Raw genomic sequence first — 20,581 nt, 5'->3', positions numbered from 1 at the left:
GCAAAGAAAGGGGAAAAAAAACATCATTACACACAAGGTAATAAACAACATGCACAACTCAATATGTAATTTGGAAAAACAATCACAAAAAGCTAACAAAGCAAATTATACAAACAGGCAAAGCTTACGAAAAGAGTAGCTTACCAACCACAATTCCACAAACTGCAGATCTACCAAAGCTGCACCAACAAACAGGATTCCCCAGCAAGGCAAACGAAATGATTAGCTCTACAATAAAAATAAAATAAAAAAAATGTGTAACACAAATAAACATGATAACAAAATATCAAAATACACAGATATCCCCCCAAAAGGAGGTGTGGCACCACCAGATGGAAGTAAACCTTTCCCCAGAAGCAGATCTCCTACCACATACATAACCTAATTCCCAGGTGACTCAAGTGTTACCACCCACCCTGAGGCTCAATGCACTCAAAAATCTCTCAAGGGGCAAAAAAAAAATAACAGGGGGCAAATCGGACCAACAACGCCCAATCTGCCCTCAAGAGGAGGCCGGCATGAAAATAAATATGAACCTCCAAGGGGTCGCTCCCATTCAAAACTTTAAAAAGGGCAGATCTGCCTAAAAACAGCTTATCGACCCTCTTGGGTGCATGGCGGTTACCTAAAAAATATTCTCCCTCAGCACAAGGGTCACTCCCCAAACAAAAAAAACAATCCCTTTTGGTTTAGTGGCCTTCCATAAACCAACGCCCCCCGCCCACCCCAAGAAGGCAGGTCATCCAAAAAATGGCCAATCTTCCTGCTGGGGGAGGGGGGGGGGGGAGTAGAATGACTCAAAATGATCCCTTGCCCAAGGGGTCGCTCCCCAAAGGGACACAAAACCCTTCACTCTCCGGCCCCTAACTACCCAAACAACAAACTGGTAAAAGCAGGTCAATCCAGAACGCTGAGAAGCTCCAACTCACTACTTCTTATTACTCCGAAACTGAAAAAGAAAACCACACAATACCGATCGTTCTCTGGCAACGCTCCCAGGATGTGGAACGCTCTTCCTAGAGTCCTCAGATGCAACCCCTCCTTCTCCTGTTTCAAAAGGGACCTGAAAATCCATCTCCTTAACAAATGCTTTCCTGACCAACGTCAACTAACCTAGACTTCAATATCCGAGTTTACTCCTCTCTCTTGACATTCAAGGATAGTTGGTGACCGGACTGGGTTAACCACCTTATCTTCCATGCTGTATTTTTTTTTATCCCTGGTTTTGCTTCCTTACTGTCTGCCTACTATGTAATGCAATTTCCGTCTGTTTTTCTTTACAGTATGTATGTAAAGCGCTCTAATACCTACGGGTCAAGCTAGCGCTATATAAAACTTTTAAAATAAAACTATCCCTGGTGGTTTAGACCTCCCCCCCGGCGCTCTAGGGGGTGGACAGACAAAAATAGCCCCCAAGTTGCCAGGACCTAACGGTTACTTCCTCGGCACAACAGCGACGGCACCGAAGGGGTTTAACTAAACAGCGGCACCTCATCTTACCTGTGTGTAAACAAAGAGCTGATGCAAACAGCTCCGCCTCGAGCAACACTACCCGCTCTGCCTGCCTGACTCCCTCCTGACGCACAGATGTGAAACGTCACTTGGCGTGCTTGTCACGTGATACTTCGTCGCTACTAAGGTTTATGCCTCGAATGAGAACTAGTTATGTTCGTACTTTCCCGCTGCACTGCGCTGAACGTACATTTTAAGAGCGTCACTTGACGTGCTCGTCACGTGATGTAAACTCCGTTGCTATGGATTGCTTCTCTATGGGAACTGGCCAGTATCGTCTGTTAAATGAGCGCTAAAGCTGTCTGACTGGCTAACAGTCAAAGGGTGTATGTACATGCTTTTTAGCAGGAACGATACATAACCCAGGAGCGAGCCACGGCGACAACTTGACGATACGCATGTTTCTGGTGCCCTGGAGTGAACTCTTTTCAGCTCTGCAAGTTGTCCGTTTAACTACAAACGTAAAGACCGGGCAATGGCCTTATATGAGGTTTACTCCCACCCACTGCTCGTGAAATACAGAAGCAGTGTATGCTCCAAAGCCACTGTTTTCCTGCTGGTGGTCCTCGCTCTGACATACATACCCCCCTTGTTAGTGGCTTACAGAAGCCAAGGTGAGTATCTACTTGTTAAATTTTCTCTTTGCCCCGGCCACTCTTCAGGTGTTGATAAATGTTGATCCATTTTAGGTTTTTGGCTGAAACAGAGCACCTACGAGGAACAACCTAATGTCAACTTCAACTACGACATTTTGTTGATGGCATTGACGAGCACCACTGGAAGTTATGTTGGTTGGAGCACTTTTTCAGCGTTCAACAATTTACTGGGAGACAACCTGAGATTTCCGCTAGTTTCTGTAAGTTTTCAGCTACCAAGTTTTCAATATGCCTATGTTATATTTCCATGTTTTCGGTGTGCTTATGTGTGACATTTGATGCTGTTTGAGTGACACACTATCGCAAATGGAACAAAGTAGTTATGCCCAAGAAATAAAATAAGTATCACAAATTAACAAATCAGCACCGTGTAATGCCTTAGAAATGGTCATAAATCATCCTTGAGTGCAAAGTGATCTCGGCTATAGAGCCAGGACAGAATAAAGGTAGGTGTCAGTCACGCAGATTGTGATTGTGTTGGCCAGCTTGGGCTTGCCTTTCTCCCAGCATGCTCTGCTCATGGGCGCTCACAGTGGGACAAGCACAAGACACATAGAATTTCAGTTAGTGTAAACTCTTCTGTTTAGTTTTGTTATTGCAAAATGTAAAGCTATACATTTATTATCTGCCAAATAATTGTAATCTGCTACGTTAATAGCACAAATGAAGTGAAACAAAACTACAATTCACAGAATGCGTAATGTTGTTAAATGGCTGCACCAGGCCAGGCATTTTACAGTGAAATTGTAAGGTTATTCATAACAAATATCCATGATTCTCGTCAACTCAAACCGATACAGTAAGCAAAGAAGTTAGAAGTTAATTTATATTGGAAAAATAGATTGAAGCGTCCGGGACATAGGTCGTAGAAAGTACTGCTATTATTACCCTGCAAGGAAGAGCAGGGTCGTTAGCCAAATCACTATGTCAATAGTGCTAGCAGAACAAGTCTTAATGTAATCATGCCATTACCCTCACTCAGCACCTATGTCCTTTGGGCAATTTTTCTGCTCAGGTGATTGCAGCCCTGCCAAGTGCCACCCGTTTGTGTGACAGAATGCAAGTCTGGTGGGGATGCAGTGACATAACCTATATTGCGTTATTCTATCACGAGATACGTAGCACTCGGCATGGCTGTATATGCATAACGCAATTTCTAGGATATTTAGTTGTATCACTGTGGTGTACTTGATATCCTTAAGCCACTTGAGTGGCTGTGAGCTGTTTGAACCACAAATGTAGTACCAAATAGATAAAGGCTGGAACCTTCTCAAAACCAACATTTATAGCAAAGCACTCCTTCTCTAGGTCTGTCTCTGGGTAGTAACCTATGACTAATAAAGATCACAGAATGCTCCCTGCACTTGTCATCAAGTTAAGTCTTGAGACGTCAGTTTGTACAGTGAAGGGTTGACTAGTCAGGGGTCCTCAGTATAGGTGCACTGCTTAGGGCCTTCTTAAGTTCCACAAAAACCTTCAGGCAATTATTAGTTCATTGACCTTCCTGGGTGGTTTCTTGGATGCTATAGCCATCTTGCTCTCGTTGTTAGCTGTAAAGTATCTATAGTAACCCATACGTTCTAAGTAGGCTGCCCCTTCAGTCTGTGTTGTGGGCACCTTCCACTCTAGGACAGGCTGAGGGGTGATTACCCCCATTTCTCACCAGATTCCCAAGGTAGACTCAGTGGACTGTCCCACCTGACACTTGTCTGCCCTGATGGTCAGTTTCTACTCCTGAAATCTGACCAACACCTGTTCTAAATGTTTCAAATATTACTTTCATTAATTGCTTAATACATCAGTGCCTTTCAGGTTGGTCATTCTAAACTCTTCTAGGCCTGATAGACCATGGCTCATCGGGCGCTGGAAAGTGGCATGTGCATTTGTCAACCTAACAGGCATTACTTTGATATAGAAAACCCATTTTGCATAGACAACGCAGGGCCATATGTACAAACACATTTTCCCATAGACACAGAATGGGTAAACCCTTTGATACATCAGGCCTGCGGTCTTATCCTTGGCACTAGGGGATAAAGCTTTCTGCCAGTATTCCCTTGTCAGATCAATGGTGCTCAAATATTTTGCAGCACCTAGCCACAAGCTCTGGGCATTGGATGTGCATCGCTCCTGGTTACTTTGTTTAGACCTCTATAGTCCACATAAATGTACAAATTTGTAGAACTTTGCCTGGGCACCAGCACTACTGGACAGTCCTGAGGGTTATGAGAAATCACAATTCCAACATCTTGGCCACCTCTTCCTTGCTACATGTCTGGATCCGGTCCGATATGCTATAAGTCTTGGTTTTCACAGAAAGACAATCTTCTTTGTCAATCTCAGGAACACGGACAGATGTCAAACTTGGAGTCAGTGAGAACAGCTGGGAGAATTGAATCAAAACCTATCTACATTTTTTCCAGTCATTAACTTGGGGTGCATGCTGTTCTGTTTCCACAGATCCATCCCTTGTGTCACTAAGTAGTAAGTCAGGAAGAAACCCCCCATCCTTCTCAAATTTCTCTGCAATAGTCATAGTGTTCACACTGTAATCTCTCCGGAGGTACCGCTTGTACCGGTTCATATGGTATGCCCTCTGGAATTTCCATGTTGGACCTTTGTCCACCTAGTAGTTCAAATCACGCAATTTGTTCACTACCTTCTATGACCCGTCCCACCTATATTCCAAAGCACCTGGACAAATGAAGTTTAGCACCAATACCGCTTTACCTTCCTGCTAACTATTTAGCATCACTTTCTGGTTATACCATTCCTTCATGAGCCCTTGGCCTGGCTGAAGGGTTTGCTTTGCCTAACTTGTACTGTGCTATCAGCTTCCTGAGGCCAACCACATCTACGCAAGCCTTTTAGTTGTTGGACAAATGACAAGAGGAATAGTATAGCGAGATAAATGTGTGCCAAGCCATGGGCCGCCGTCATGCATGTTTTAAATTGTTAATCTTGATTTTTCAGGATCCTGCAGGTGACTGGATTGAACGCTTACAGAAGTTGGATGGAGGGGGTGACTAATGTGCAGTGCAGGCTTTATAAACTTGGTCTAGTTGGAATAGACAGGGTTTTAGATGTAAAAAATGAATGCCATTAGATGTTCTCCCATTTTTAAAATTTTATTTAGCTCATACTTAAGTGGGATTCACAGAGAATCCCAAGAGTAGTCTTGGATACCATAAGCAGGTATAGCTTTCAAGGATTTACCACCAGTTGCAAAATGTACTTGTGCATCTTTCCTCTCCTTGCGGGGCAATTCTGCATTTGCACAATAAACCCTATTCCATAAGAGGAAAGATTTTAATTATGGAGAAAAGACTTCCCTTAGACACCCAATAAATATTTGGGTGTGACCTTTTCATTCCTCCATAGAAATGTATTTATTCCTGCTTTTAGTAAAAGTGTACACTTTTTGAGAGTGGGACTCTGCTAAAGGGATGTGAATAACCACAAACACATGAGTTTGTGAGTGCGTACATACATCTGCATCGCCATCCAGTGTGAAATGCTTCCTGTCCTGCCCCAAACCTAAATATTTCAGTGGTGGAAATTCAGTTATACTGATTTTCCCACATCATCGGTGGACTCTACTATGGTAAAATGAGATCAGCCCCTAGTTTGTGAATAAGCCCCCTCCCCCAGCCCACTGTTAAATATGGGGTTTGATGTCTGATTTTCCATCAGGAAATACACTCCTGCCTTTTACAGGAGCAAAATATATACCTTTCACGGGTGGGAAACTATGAGCTGGAATTATGAATAAGTACAAAATATTAGTTTGATTGTTTGCCTACTTCTGCAGGGTTACTCTCCCTGAAATGCCCTCTGCTCTGCCCCTAATTCTATTGTTACAAAGGTGGAAAAAAAACCAAAGTCGTGGCTTTTTAACTGTCATAAGCGCATTTACTCCCATACCGTTCTGCAAATTCTTATTCTGTTTATCAGGATCTGGAATTGAAGGCAAACAGTTGCTTTTATTTTTGGCACACTATCTACCTAAAGACTTATTTGTGTTAAATCCTGGCACTAAACTTGACAATAGAAGAATGTGGGATGATCTTCTTTTTTGTTGTTGATTTATAGTATTTCTCTCTCATTTTGAATAATTACATTTTGTTCTTGTTGAGTCAAGATCATCTAATCTGAATTATGTATGCATGTCTTTCCTGTTCTTTTTTTGATTGCCTCAAAACACACTGAAATATTTGTATAACACTGTGTTGCCTTATTTGCAGATGTACATAGGGGTTTTCTATGAACACAGCCATAAGATTGTATAAGTTACAGTTGTCATCTGTTGGTACGAGCCCAAAGTAGCAAATCTAAAAAGTCCTGTTTCTCCTCTTAGGCTAGGGAAGATGACAATAATCAGGATGGTAAGAAGGACCAGTTAAACCTGAAACTGGAGCTACCTGTGCAATCTACAGAAGCAATTCAGAGTGTGCAGCTTATTTTGACTTTCTCGTATCAACTGTATGTGAGTACCTGAAGTGCTTCTTTTAATAATTACAAGTGTTGTTAGCCTCACCTCTGACTGCATTCATTGCAGTTTTCTCATCTCCCAGCCATTATCGGATTTAATGTTGTTAGAGCGAAGTTGTGCAGCATAGGTCCTGGGCAACCAGATCCCTCTCAAATGTGCAGGACATCCACTTAAGCTACATTTGCATACATATGGGAACATGTACACAAGTGGCCCCCAGAAAGTCTGACATGTTTGGCTTTCCTTGACCTACAATGGGCACATTTCATTTGGCTTCCCCCACAACCGCTGGGAAGCAAATCTATCTTTGATCAGAAAAAGTTTGTCACATCCCATGTTCACAGTTTGTCCATCTTTTCTGTCTTGGTCTCCGTACTCTCACTCGTTTCCGGACAGACTTTAACATGCTCTGCATCACATGAAGAGTTGTTATGTCAGCCACACTATTCTAAAGAGAGCCCGCTTTCGCCTTCACCAGGAATCCTTTAAACTACACCATTCTATTAGATAGCTCTTGTATTTTGGCGTGAGTGGCCTTGATCACCTTTGAACTGCTCTCAGAATTAAGATGCGCATGCATCACAGTAAGCAAGCTCGGAGGCGCTCCTGCTGTGAATTCGTCATAACATAACTATCAGCAAGATGGCTTTTTTTAGCCCCTTGTGATCTCAGTTATCTTGCGGCTTCTAGAACTCCTTCCTTACCTTTTTTTAGCTACTCTGCCAATATATCAGTGATTATACTCTATTTAAGATGGCTGCCACATGGGTGAAATGGGGCCCAAGGGTGCCCCAGAATCTAGCAAATGGAGCAGGCATGCACCCATGCCTGGGTTTTTGAGATATGTCTCCTTATTCTTCCCAGAGGGACAGGAGGAAGAACTCTCATTCCCCTGCTCTGTGTACAGCAAGCTTCTTGCACCACGTTTTGGGCAGACTCCTACTCAGTTAACCAGTTTGGATGCAGTGACAATTTCAGAGGGAGATGCCCCACCCAGCACAGGTGTCCTGACGCCGTTGGCTCCACTTCCACCCTCTCCCTCCAACCTCCATCGACTACTGTTTTCTTGTGCTCCACTCCAGATGACATGGAGATATGCATTGGAACACTGATCTACGATGCTCTTGCCACTCAAACCAAGTTGCGTGCAGCAGGAGGAGCTCTTTCTCTTCTGTTCAGATCCATTCTCAGTGGCTTTCCTAGCCCTTTAGATACAGCAGCAGGTGAGCAGAAGAGGCTGTTCTTGGGACTCCAAGAAGATGTGACCATTAATTACCAAGGAAATGTAATTTGACACGGTCAGCTTGCCATCTACGTAAACCCTAAGGTTTATTAACCACCTGTGATGTTATGGGATGCTTATCATCGATTCTGGATAGGCCTATTGATTTTTTTACCTGTGTGGATCCCCCTAAGAACAGTGCCACTATCTTGAATTGTTTAAGGGAATATTCTGCTATGTCCGTGAAGCATGAGTGCAGTGGACCCACCCACTCTCGGGTTCTCCACTGCACTGTATTTATTCTAATACTTTCCCACATTTAAATTTCTACATACATAATTCTTGGCTTCTTCAAAATATATTGTTTTCCTACTTTACTGATTGTAGGTTTTGGCTTCCAAGTGTCAACAGTTTGAAAAACTAAGACTCCATACCCATAAAACAGAGCATTAAAAGAGCGTAAGGCTCTCTTAAAGACACCTTTGTTAATCAACTGCCAGATAAAGCAAATGCAGCAGAGCCCCATCAAATGGAAGAAATGGCCCTCCAAGAGGGCACATTTCACTTCTATCCCAAATCCAATGCTCCATGTTCCTTTCCAAAATCCTCCAGCCGTATCCCTTAGGCATTCAGAAACCTAATGTATGTACTCTTGCAAGGTTGGTTGTTTTCTCCTGTATTCTGCTGCTACCCAAGATGTAAGCCCCACAGCATTTGGAAAAGATACCCCTCCCTCCTTAACCTTTCTGTTTGCCTCCTCATTAAACACATAGGCATGCAAACAGACCTGTATACTAAATGACATGCATCTGCATATCAAGATATTCCAAAACGTAACTTTATTTTCTATTTGACTTGGTTTTTTTTTTAAACATATTTTATTTGCATTTAAGTATCAGCAATACACACTCATTTCTTATCCTGTTCATAAATGTTTCCGGTTAACAGTTCAAGGTGCTATTCCTAGTTGAGTAGCTGGCATTCTGTTTATACCCCTTATCTCGTGATAAGTTCCACCTTACTACGCAGTATCAGTTGCAAGGTACATTCATTCAGTATGATGATCTAACATTTCCTCCCCAACTGTCCCCCCGCCTTCCCCCCGACCCCTCGCTTTTCTATTTGACTTGATAATGCAAATAATTAAGTTCACATCACAAGTATTTACATTAAACGAACACTAACATCAGCAACACAGATCTAACTGTCATTGTACTTTTGTTCTTGTAAGAACTAATTGATTGGTTAAGCATTCACACTCGAATTTAAAGAAACACAAGTTCAAGAGCAGCAATTTGTTAAACTCTGTTAGCTAAAAAAACTCGGTGCAACTAGTCTTTCATAATCAGACCTGCCTTTATTTCCGTCGACTCCCCCCTATTTGGTTTGTTAGCTTTGTAGAATCCCAGTTACACGTGTAACAAGAGACACCTATGCAAAGTGTCAGGGATGATTAAGTGAGAAATGACACCATAACCTAATGCTGATTATCAGTCCACGACATAGAAAGGGCCTTTACCATCACTTTGTTTTTGTCTCAACAACATTATGTGATAAACGGCATCAGGTGATGCTATTTCCATTTCTTTACTGACAAAGCATGCAAAAACGTACAATTTATCTGACCTCAAAAAGGGGTATTATTCCAGAGTTCACAGAAACATTGCTTCTTCCACAGAAAGAACATCATTCAGACATAGCCATCCAGAGAACTTTATTTGATTGAAGACCTAGCTCAAGTCAGAGGGTCTGACTCACAGTACATTTGGGCAGGGACAGAACCTCTTCTCAACATTTGCTCTACTACCAATATAAGACAAATTGATATTCAAACATGATTGCAAGATAACCATAAGTGGCTATTTAAGGAGGCGGTGGTGGGTAGTCTTGCTTTTAAAACCGTTAATTTTAACCACCATATCCTGCATTGAACCTGACAAGGCCCTTCATAATTGCCAATACAATGCTTGTCACCAGCTCTCTGTGGAGACGCAAGACCGACTCAGGCTAAATATTATGCAAATGTATTGACTTGTATCTTCTGGGAATTTGCTGTAATTTTTTTGCTTTTAAGTGCGATGATGAAACTGGCATTCAAGGTCTACTCTGGTTCTTTCCAGTATCACAAGATTATTTGTATGTAGTAGATAGTTAATCTTAGACATTAAAATCTATCAAAAATCCCAGAAATTGCAAGGTCTGGGCTGGGAGAAGAGCAGATTTCTCCTTGTTGATCACAAAGCCAGAAGATTCCAGAGTTCGACAGCCACCTGTAAGTATAAGCAGAGACGCTCGGGGAATTGATTCAGGATCAGAATGTTGTCGAGATAGATGATCAGACGCACCCCTTGCACCTGCAAATGTTTAACCACTGGCCTCATCATCTTGGTGAAGTACTAAGGGGCCGATGAGAGACCGAAAGGCAGGGATGCAAATTCGAACACCTGAGAGCCCCAGCGGAATTGCAGGAAGTGCCTGTGAGGCGGAATGCTAGGGACTGTTAAGTACGCTTTTTTAGATCTCAGAAGATGGATCCCTTCCATCTTGAAGTGCCGGTATAGGAGCCATTTGTTGAACTCCTTCAAGTTGATAACCGGGCGTTGATCGCCATCCTTTTTTTCCACCAGGAAAATGTTGCTGAGGAACCCATTTGGATAGGCCGTTGTGCGGACTATCACACCTTTCTCTAAGAGACTGGTTACTTCTTGGTCCACCAGGGTTCTTTGCTCCCTCAAAGTTAAAGGTCTGGGACTGTGGACTTGCATCTGAGACCCGTAAAACTCTATCCGAAAACCTCTTACTGTTTGAAGAACCCGCACATCCAAGGAGAGATTTTGCAGTTCAGTACAAAAGAGGCCAGACGACCCCCAACTAGGAGCCCCACCGAGTCCTGTACTCTCAACTTCTGTATTGCTGAAGCTACCGTTTCCCCTGGAGCTGCCTCTGCCACCCGACGCCGGGATTAGGGTTTGGTGGGATCGAAGCTTCTGAATTTACTGAAGTCCTGCCATTGACCTCGACTTGAGTCACCACCTGTGGAGGCTTGATAGAAGGAACTGCTGGTTGAGCGCTCCCTACCTCGACCGGCTGTGGCAAAAACACAGGGGCTGAAAATTATCCTAATAGAGGTCTGGGTTTTATGTAGAGCAGGTGGAGAGTTTCCCCAACTTGGGATCGACGTTGATCAGGAGCGTTTTGCGCCACTCTGTGGAGATCGCACAGTTCGCGTCTCCAAGAAGAATAATCGCTCCTTGAACCCATCCAGACAAGGCGTTTGGAGAAATTCGCATCCCCCGACTTGTCCATGATCTTTGCTAGGGGCCATGCTACATTAAGAAGTTTTATCTTTGCATGAGCTCCACGATCTAACAATGCCCTTCTTGTGATCACAGATAAATTCAGCTAGGAAAGTGATCATCTTCGCATCAGGTTCTGGTGTGGGGGCCACTTTCCCCTCTAAAGATGGACTAGGGTACTTTGCCTTGAGGCATCCCCTCACCTCCTTATCAAGGGGTCCACACAGCCTGCTTGCCATGTAGGTGGCCACCTTGGGAGCTGGGAACCACTCCGCTGGGCGTGGGTGGAAAAGGTAATCTGGGTCCAGCAAGTCCACCTCCTGGGGCTGTAATACACCTGAGGTAGTCGGTGAATTACTGGTAGGGCACCAAGACCTGGAATGGTCCCCATCCCCAGGGTCAGTTGGAGTGGGGTAGGGGTGTCGCCTGAAGCGCCCAGAACCTGAGGGTCTTGCCCAGGTTAGGGTTCTATAAATGCCTTCTTTAGGTGTGAGCAAGCGTCTGTCGACCCCCGGATCATCCGCAAGATTGTCTGAGGTAGTAATAGGGGTAGCTGGCTGCCCTGAGGGGGGGTGGGGGGGACAAAGGCCTGGAAGAGTCTTCCCTCTGAGAGAGGGGTTTCTGGGCTTTTAAAAATGATGAGGAATTTCCTCCCTCTGCTCCCTATTCCGCATAGGAAAACCGTGGTCCAGACCTTGATTATATCAAGGTTGGACTACGTAAATGTGTTGTACCTGGGTCTTCCGAACTACCTACTGAACCGCTTGCAGGTAGTACAAAATGCGTCAGCAAGGTCCGTGCTTTTGGTTGGACCCACATGTCTCCTCATCTCAGTACCTTGCACTGGTTACCAGTGAGACAAAGGATCCGTTTTAAATCTTTGGTCCTAACTTTTTAGGCCCTCAACAATATTGGAGCCCCGTATATTAGGAATAAAATACAAACCACTCAGAACACTGCGATCATCATCTCAGCAGCTGACAATTGTGCCTAAATTTTGCCGCTCTTACATAGGAGGCCGCTCCTTTCAAGTAGTAGCAGCAAAGTTATGGAATAGTCTCCCTTTTTCCCTCAGACAAGAATGTGATCTCCTCAGCTTTAGGCGAAGCTTAAAGACCTGGCTTTTCCAACAATAGTGCAGTCTTGTTGGCTGTTAGCGGCTGCTCTTCATCTTTTCTGTCCTGGGGTCAGGATAGCGCCGGGACACTCCATGGAGTAGCCGCGCGCTTAACAAATACCCCTATAACATAACAAGAGCTAAGATTTTCTTCTCCAGGGGGGCTGCCACTTGTGAGACAGCCTTGTAGATGGAAGTGTCCATCACTTGGCAAAAATGATTGTCAGTTGGGCGGTATGTAATATCTTCCGCTTCCCATTAGTCCTCAGAACCCTCAAAGCCTTCCATGGTAGGCCAACCCTGAGAAAGGGACATTATGAAGGGCTTCAAACCCTGAGTAATAACCAGCAGCTTCTGGTAATATAGGGCTTAGGAACCCTTTGGGACAAACACCCCTTACTTTAATGGGGAAAAACACCACCTGGGTGTCGTCACCAATTGCCTTATGGGTGTTTTTCTCTCCAGGCGGTGGCTCGCTAAATAACTCTCACCGCATGTAACCTAGTGACCGAAACAAAACAATTAGGCTTCCCCCATGTAAATCACTGCAGCCGTATGCGCTCCCCTGCACCCTGACAGTGAAACGGACTTGTGCCGGCTAGAGGGTCCAGATGCGCCCCATGTGTATCATATTAGTCACTGAATGTTTCGTTTATACAGTTTGATGCTTTGAGCAGAATGAAAGCCATGCTTTTACAGCAGACCGTACCCTTAACCACTGCTCGAGAAACCTTTGAACTTCAAATCGCAAAGACCTCGACCGAGATACAGGCGCTTATACGTACAAACTGCCCCCTACATTTAGTAGAAATGGTGGGTCGTATCTTTAATATGTCAGATATGAGTGGTATTGTACACCTATTTAAGACCATAGGGTCAGGATTCCTTAGCACCTTCCAGACAATCCTCGGAGTTATTCCAAACTTTATACACTCTGTATTTGGAAGCATTTTCGGGGGTCTACCTCTGATCGTGCTCGCAATAGCTGGAATCCTGATTGCCGTTTACCTGCTACGCAATGGACGGACCAACCACCAGCAAGATTGCAAAAGCTCTCCTGGAGAGATATTACCGTGAGCGCATGGTACAACATCTGGGTGCACCTCGCCTTCGAGAACTAAGTGCTTCTTGGTTCTTATCGTTCAGATCAGTCTTTGAAGACTGCATCGTACCTGTTTTCCGATGCCTGTTTTGCGGAGGAGAGTGCAAGTTGAACATATGTCTGACACCTCTAATGGAGACGCCGGCATACTTAGACTCCAGGCCGGAATCACTGCGGTCCCATGCTCGACTCTGTCGTCAGCGTATTCCCATCTTGACAAATGCATTCCTCGAGGATCTGCACGTGCCCTTTTCAACTGAGTTGAATTTCAGCTCCACTATTGGCACCGAGGTATTGACTACAGCACCGGCTGCCTCAACAACAACTGTTGGCAGCGCTGAATTTCATCTATGCACCCTTGAGGTGCTATGCAAGGTATTACAATGTTTGTCCCCTGTAGCAGCAGGCAGCGATAATGTTGTGTCTCCCAGTTAGGACATTTAATATAATCTAATCTGGCTCATCGTGTGCTGGGAACGAATTCAGATTTTTTTCTTTCCCTTTTCTTCAAATAACCTTTCAAATTGACACTTTCAATGCGAAAGCTTGGCCTTCTAAGTACGCTTGCAGTAGTTCAACTTGTGTGATCGAACTCCTGTAGAACTTTGATTTGCGGAACTTTACAACTAAAATTCATATTTCAAGAGAACGTTTTTATCTCCTTGTTTTTTAAACTGTTTTTAAATGATTTTTCAACGTTTTTAGAAACATTTTAAATGACTCCTTGATAATCTTATTCACTGACACCGTTAAAGATGTGTATCTCAATTGTGTATTTTTATTGTTGAGTATTAGGAGGAGTGGGTGTTATATTTCATATCGGTACCCTAATATAGGTCCAGAGAACATTGTACGCTTTCCCAACATCATCTCCCCTTCATTTCATATGAACGCGCCTTATAAGGACATAACTCCTAATAAGGACATAACTCCTAATAAGGACATAACTCCTAATGGGGACAGAATTCCTTATAGGGACAGAATTCCTTATAGGGACAGAACGCCTTATAGGGACTGACACCTTTTTTGGACTAAACCTTTCACCTAGTTCCAAACAGAGGGAGGGTTTTCCCAATTGATATTGCTAAGACGTCATCCTTGGCACATATGAATAATTTATGAGAACGCTACCCAGGGGGTATACTTCCTCTCCACGCACAAGGTTTAATCCCCAACGTCATCCTCATATTGAACAATTGCTAACACACGCACAAGGACTGTATAAATACAGCACCTCTTGCTATCAGTAGGCAGGAGGGAACTGAGACTTCAAGGCCGACACACTGACCAGAGACGCTGAAGCTCCGATATGCTGTCGCTCCAGCTGACAGTGGTCTAACCTTCCCTCACGGGGTGTCCAACTCGAGTCCAGGACGAAGTCCCACACTCTCACTATTCAGGTAATGGGGTTCGACTAAATTCTAGCGGGATTCTTGGCTCTTAGGCTCTTTCACACCTGCTCACATGCTAGGTACACTTAGGTAGATCTAGACAGGCATCATAGGAGAACGCGCTTTATTTTATAAATGCATTTTATATTCATGTATATGTTCATGACTATTGCAAAATGGTAGAACTGTACTATTTTTTTTTTATTTACTGTACTGCTGATCCTATATCTCTGTTACTGTGTAACAGTTGTAGCAGCGCATATATTTTACACGAGAACAATTCTTCTTATAAACAGTCCCGACTGTTTCTTCTGTGTATCTCTCTGAGAGAAAATGAACAAACACGAGTGACGGGGTGAAAAGTAGTATATTGTTTCCACGAGTCGGAGGAATCCGGGTTTGTTGTGTTTTGAGGTTGCCAAAAACTGATCTCTCTGATAAAAGGAGATTCTAGTGGCACTGTGAGCTAGTTAATGCACAACACGGCTAACATACGCAGTGGGGGTGCACAGAGTCAGTCTACCACCTGACCCACAGTGTATGTTGTCCAAAAGCGCAGGTCCTGCATGAGGGTACTATAGGAACTACACCACATGTGAGCCGGCAGTCGAGTTGTGACCGCGTAGGAATGAGAACGTTCCCACGGTCGTCCTAAACAAGGGAAATATTTATGTTAACTACAAAATTCCCCAATCAGTAACACGGTTAGAGAAACAATGACGTTAGCAAAGCAATGCAATGCTGTGAGGTATAAAGTACACCAGGGTGAGGGGAAACGCTTGTCTAAATGCTGCTGGAGCAGCGAAGAAAGAGGGAGATGGAAGGGCTACAGGGACTGTTATACAGAAGGTAGCACTGTGATTGGATGGACTATTTCTGTTTCTATTCCCCAGTGGCTCATGAGAAATGTAGTTATGTTGTTGAAAATAGTTTCTTGAAAAGGCTGCTGAAGAAAATAAAGCAAAGAGAGAACAGCCTAATCCTTGCCTCCGAGTCCTGCCATAGAATCATGTCCATCACATATACAGTATAATGCAATCTATAACACATTAATGTATTGTAGACGTTGACCTCTAGTTTGATTAGTGTCAGAGCATATACAGTAAAAAAAAACCAGGACAAAAAAGTAATGAAAATACAACGTGCCCGGACCCCAAACCAAACTAGAACCCCTATGTGTCACCTGAGAGCCATCACTACGAAAAGGAAGGGGTGACAATGTGTGTGTGTAGGGCTATATATTAATGGACCTAGCGAACATCGATGATGATGAACCTTTTAAACACGTAATCCCCTGGGGTATAATCTCATCTGGACCAATAGATACATTCTCTTTGGAAACCTGCATTTCCTCCGGGATCCAGATCTTTTGCCTTATAAATCCCTCCAATAGCATATCCAATTCCATAGAAGGGTATGATTTACGGAGTCCCCTATATTCCTCCTGCCTGAGGACTAAGCTTTCTGCAAGGTCCCATCGATGAAGTTTTTCCCACCAGTCTGTTAACCTTGGGGCCAAATGGGACTTCCAGCATCTGGTGAGAAGGCACTTCGCCAGCAATAGTGCCAGGTTTGTGAATTGCACCTCTATTTCGGAACCCCTTGGACTCCTGGGCAACCCTAGTATGCAGCGTTCCATGGTATGCCATTGGGCTTGGCCCGTGACCTCAAACAGCGCTCTGGTTGCTCCTGCCCAGTATTTTGATAGTTGTGTGCAGGCCTGTAGCATTTGGAGCTAGACCATTGGGGTATATCAGGTTGATTTTATGAGGCGTTAAGTATGCCCGGTGTAGAATGGCAAATTAAATTTAAATCTTGAATTGCGAAACACTTTTTTTTTTTTTAGGGTATTCCAGCAGACTCGCACATTACTTATTGGGGAGTGCCCTGCCTAATTCCGTCTTCCACCTCTAACTTAGTGTTGTAAGTGGTGTCATTCGATGGTCTTGGAGGCCTTTATATAGCCATCACTCTAAGTATCGACCATGCCCCATTGTGTGCAACGCCACAGTAGCTCATGAGTCAGTGGCTGAGGATCATCAGCTGCCCAGTGTTTACGTATGTATCGCAGAAAACTGGCATGAGTTAGGAAGAGGGTGTCCAGGAGGTTGTGTGCATGAAGTTAAGGTGCTTGTTCCGGTAGGGATGCCTTGCAGGGATATGTGGATGCATACGGCACCTGAACTGAGAAATACCTCATTGCTATTTTCCAGTACGTCATCGTAATACGTAACAGTAACGTAAGTGTAGGCAGTGTGGGAACACCAGGACACAGCAGGCGGTGCAGTTGGCTACGCTGTAATTGGGCTTTGGTAAAATCTATTTATAGCCGATTATGGCCTCTGAGCCAGTATGACCACCACAACAGTTGCCCGGTTATACAGTAACTCTTAAAATCGGGAACCCTTAGTCGTCCTTTATCCGTTGGAAGTTGGAGCTTTGCTAAGCTGACTCTACGACGTCACTGCCACCATATTAGATCAGTCAGAGTGTTGAGTTGTCGGAAGAACCCTGCTGGAATTACAATTGGTAAATTCACAAAATGGTATTGAAGGCGCGGCAACATCACCATTTTGGTCAGGCGCAGCCATGGACAGGGGTAGTGTAGTCCAACAGGCCGCCTGTGATTTGATCACTGCAATTGTGTGTGAAAGGTTGCCTTCTAACCCGTCAAGCCAACTCTTTATATCTGAATCCAGAGGTATAGGAAGGTGCAAGGGGCTACTGGGATCCTTTATTCCCCAAAGTTCAGGGTGGGCTCTGCATACGTGCCAGCGAAAGAGTATGCACAAAATTTGTCCGCATAGATGCGGAGGCCAGAAAGGGGTCCCAGAGGTAGATAACAATTGGGCCATTTCTATCTGGGCTTCTCGAATATTTTTGAAATACAAGATGATGTTGTCTGCATATAGTGAAATTGTATGGACTGTGTTGCCCACTGGAATCCCTACATGTCCCACTTCCTGTCTAGTTCTTTGTGTTATGGGTTTAATCGCGAGGATAAAGAGTTGTGGGGAAACTGGGCAACCCATCTTGGTGCCTCACCATACCGTAAAGGGTTGGGATATATGGGATACCTGTTCTAGCATGAGCTGTGGGAGCAGTATAGAGTAACTTGACCCATCAGATGTTTGCCTGGGGCATCCTGAATCGAGTCAAGGTGGCGCGCATGAAGCCCTAATCTGAGGAATCAAACGCCTGGTGGATGTCCAGCGAGAGACAACAGACATGTGATTAAATGGCATCCTTGATCTGGAACAACCGCTGGATATTTAACATGGTATTTCAGTAAGGTACAAACACACACTGATAAGTGTGTATCAATCGAGGGAGGATCGAAAGCAGTCTACAGGCGAGAGCCTTACCAAGTATATTATACTTGTTGTTTAATATCGATAGCGGGTGGTGTGAGATTTACTCTAGTGGGGGCTTCCCATGTTTCACTAAGGATGTGACCAGGGCTTCTCTGGTGGAGGAAGGAAGGAGGCCTGTGTCTAGGGATGTATTGTACAATTCTTTTAACAGTGGGGTCAGCTGAGCAGAGTAAGTAGAGTAGAATTCCACCGGAAGTCCATTGGATCCCAGCGTTTTATTGTGTGCCTGTTCCTTCGGGGCCCCTCTAATTTAATTCGCCGTAATAGGAGTAGAAAGGTCTTCCCTATCTGCTGCTTGCACCCTGGGAAGGCACACCCCGCAAAGGCACTCAAGCAGCTCTGTAGGGTAAGAGTGGGGTCTGCAGAGCATACTTCTGTGTAGTAATCCTAAAATGCTGTATTAATCTCAAGCTGTGTGACCATCGTTCCCCGGGCCTGGGTATCCACCGCAAGGGTCGGTGTGGGGAGACGTCTAGACGTATTATACTCGCCAAGATCGTGCGTGATCGGTCCACCTCTGCGTGTACCCTCTGTGTATACTGGTGAAAGACTGCCACCTGGAGGCATTCTAGCAGCTCCGCGTACTGCACCATAGCCTCCTGTAATCGAGGTGCTGCGTCTGTCTTGTTCAACGCTGCCTTCTCAAGGGGCCGCAGTGAGTCCTCTACTTTTTTGAGATAACGAAGAATCACCCTCATAGTTCCTACCACCGAATTAATAGCAGTGCCGCGAATCACTACCTTAAATGCTTCCCATTCTTATGATGAATGAGGAAGTAGTGCCAGTGCTGGTCGTAAAATTTGCATTAATGGCAGGTGCTAGGGTGTTGCGAAAGACAGTGTCTTCCAATAGGTCAAGCTGCCATGTGGGGATAGAAGCTGGTACCCGGCCCTATGCTAGTGAAATCTACAGAGGATTATGATCTGATGTGGTCTTGCTTAACTGGCATGGATGATGTTGAGTTGGAGGTGCGCTGGCCATAGGAAGCGATCCAACCATGTGTGAAGGGCATGTGGATGTGAGAAAAAAAAATAATCTCTCATACCTTGATTCCGACTATACCACACATCAAACAATTCCCAGCCATCCACCCACTGCTGCAACATTCAGGCTTGGCGGGCTGGAATGGTCTCGGGCAGCAGAGGGAGGGATGGGGTTTGATCTATCAAGTGCAACATCCAGTACCGCATTAAAGTCTTCCCCCTAGCACCCTGGGGTAAAGAGCTCAGTCAGCTAGTACAGCTGACTGGTTTGTATAAAAGGTGTCCTCCTCTGTATTCTGCGCATATATATGTCCTAATACTATCATGTCCCATCTAGGGAGCCTCTCGTCAAAACACATAATGACCCTGTGTGGCCACCCTCGAGTTATGGAGCCCCATGTGAGTAGGCAGAGTAGGAAGTGTGGAATAGGGGGCCTCGCCAACGCTTGTGTTATTTGGAGGCCTCTACCGCAACCAAGTTTTTGGGATAAAGGTAATATGGGTCTTGCGCTGTTGTAGCTGGGCTAATATTCTAACCTTTAACCACAAACGTGACCAAGAGCCTCGTAGGAGCCACAGCAGTCCAGAGCCATTCCGCTAGGAACTGGGTGGCGTGTGCTCCCTCCGCCCCCTCTGGGAATCTGATGATGCAAGTATTATTGCAGCCAGCTCTCCCTCCATGTCCTCCGCCCAGTCCTGTAGAAGAGCTACTCAACGCTGCAGTTGGGCCTCTTGTGTAGTAAGTTGTTCATGACCTGGAGGCAACGTTGAGAGTCTCAGTTCATTTGCTTTAACCCTATCGGATAATTTAGGTTGTAATCTTCGAAACAGGCTTGAGCCCATGGTGATGGCCCCCGTCATTGCTCCATCACCTGGTGTGATTTCCTTATTTCCTGCAGGATTAGTTCCAGTTAGTCCATAGGAGGTGTTGCCCCAGAAAAGGCCACGCCAGTGTCCAAAGTCTTGGCTGGAGGGCTATTCAATGGAGGTGGCCAGGAGCGAGCTGGTAGTATCAGCTTATCTGTTTTGGTCTTAGTGTGCCCTATGATTGTCGACCAGCCACAGCACTCTAGATTATGACCAAGAGAGTTCCCCAGGCGGTAGTAGTGTTAAGCCTCTGGAAACTCATGCAATCACTGAGTTAATCCCCCCTCAACATGAGCATTTCTGAGGGTGCCCCCAAGCCCAATTCACAGCAGCAGGAAGTAAATATATTGTCAGGGTGCCAAGAGTGTTCCGACACCACCCCAGATGAGATTGGTGGGTTCCACTCCAAGCTGACTAGCCCACCAGGCTGCAAAGTAGGGGGGGGGGGGCCTTCCTCCACTGTTAGTTACCAGACCACCGCTGACCGGGCCCTGCCCCAATGCCCAGCAAGTGGTCACGTTCACCAAGGCCAGTGATCTCACAGTAGCGCCTGGGGCCTCCCAGTCGGG

At 44.9% G+C, this 20,581-nt stretch overlaps 1 protein-coding gene across 1 annotated transcript in view; it reads left to right on the top strand.

Moving 5' to 3' along the window:
- Positions 1-1,719: 1,719 nt before the first annotated feature.
- The window catches only part of TMEM231 (transmembrane protein 231), a 226,546-nt gene continuing 207,684 nt past the window's right edge, over positions 1,720-20,581 (top strand). Inside the window, exons 1-3 of the mRNA XM_085637883.1 lie at positions 1,720-2,126; positions 2,202-2,368; positions 6,526-6,654. Coding sequence (XP_085494009.1) covers positions 1,988-2,126; positions 2,202-2,368; positions 6,526-6,654 — 435 coding nt within the window. The 5' untranslated portion in view covers positions 1,720-1,987. The remainder of the gene's footprint in view (positions 2,127-2,201; positions 2,369-6,525; positions 6,655-20,581) is intronic.

The sequence above is a fragment of the Triturus cristatus genome, chromosome 12 (assembly GCF_964204655.1).
Source record: "Triturus cristatus chromosome 12, aTriCri1.1, whole genome shotgun sequence".
In the NCBI taxonomy this organism is placed as follows: Eukaryota; Metazoa; Chordata; class Amphibia; order Caudata; family Salamandridae; genus Triturus; species Triturus cristatus.
This window is presented reverse-complemented; position numbering and strand designations above follow the sequence as displayed.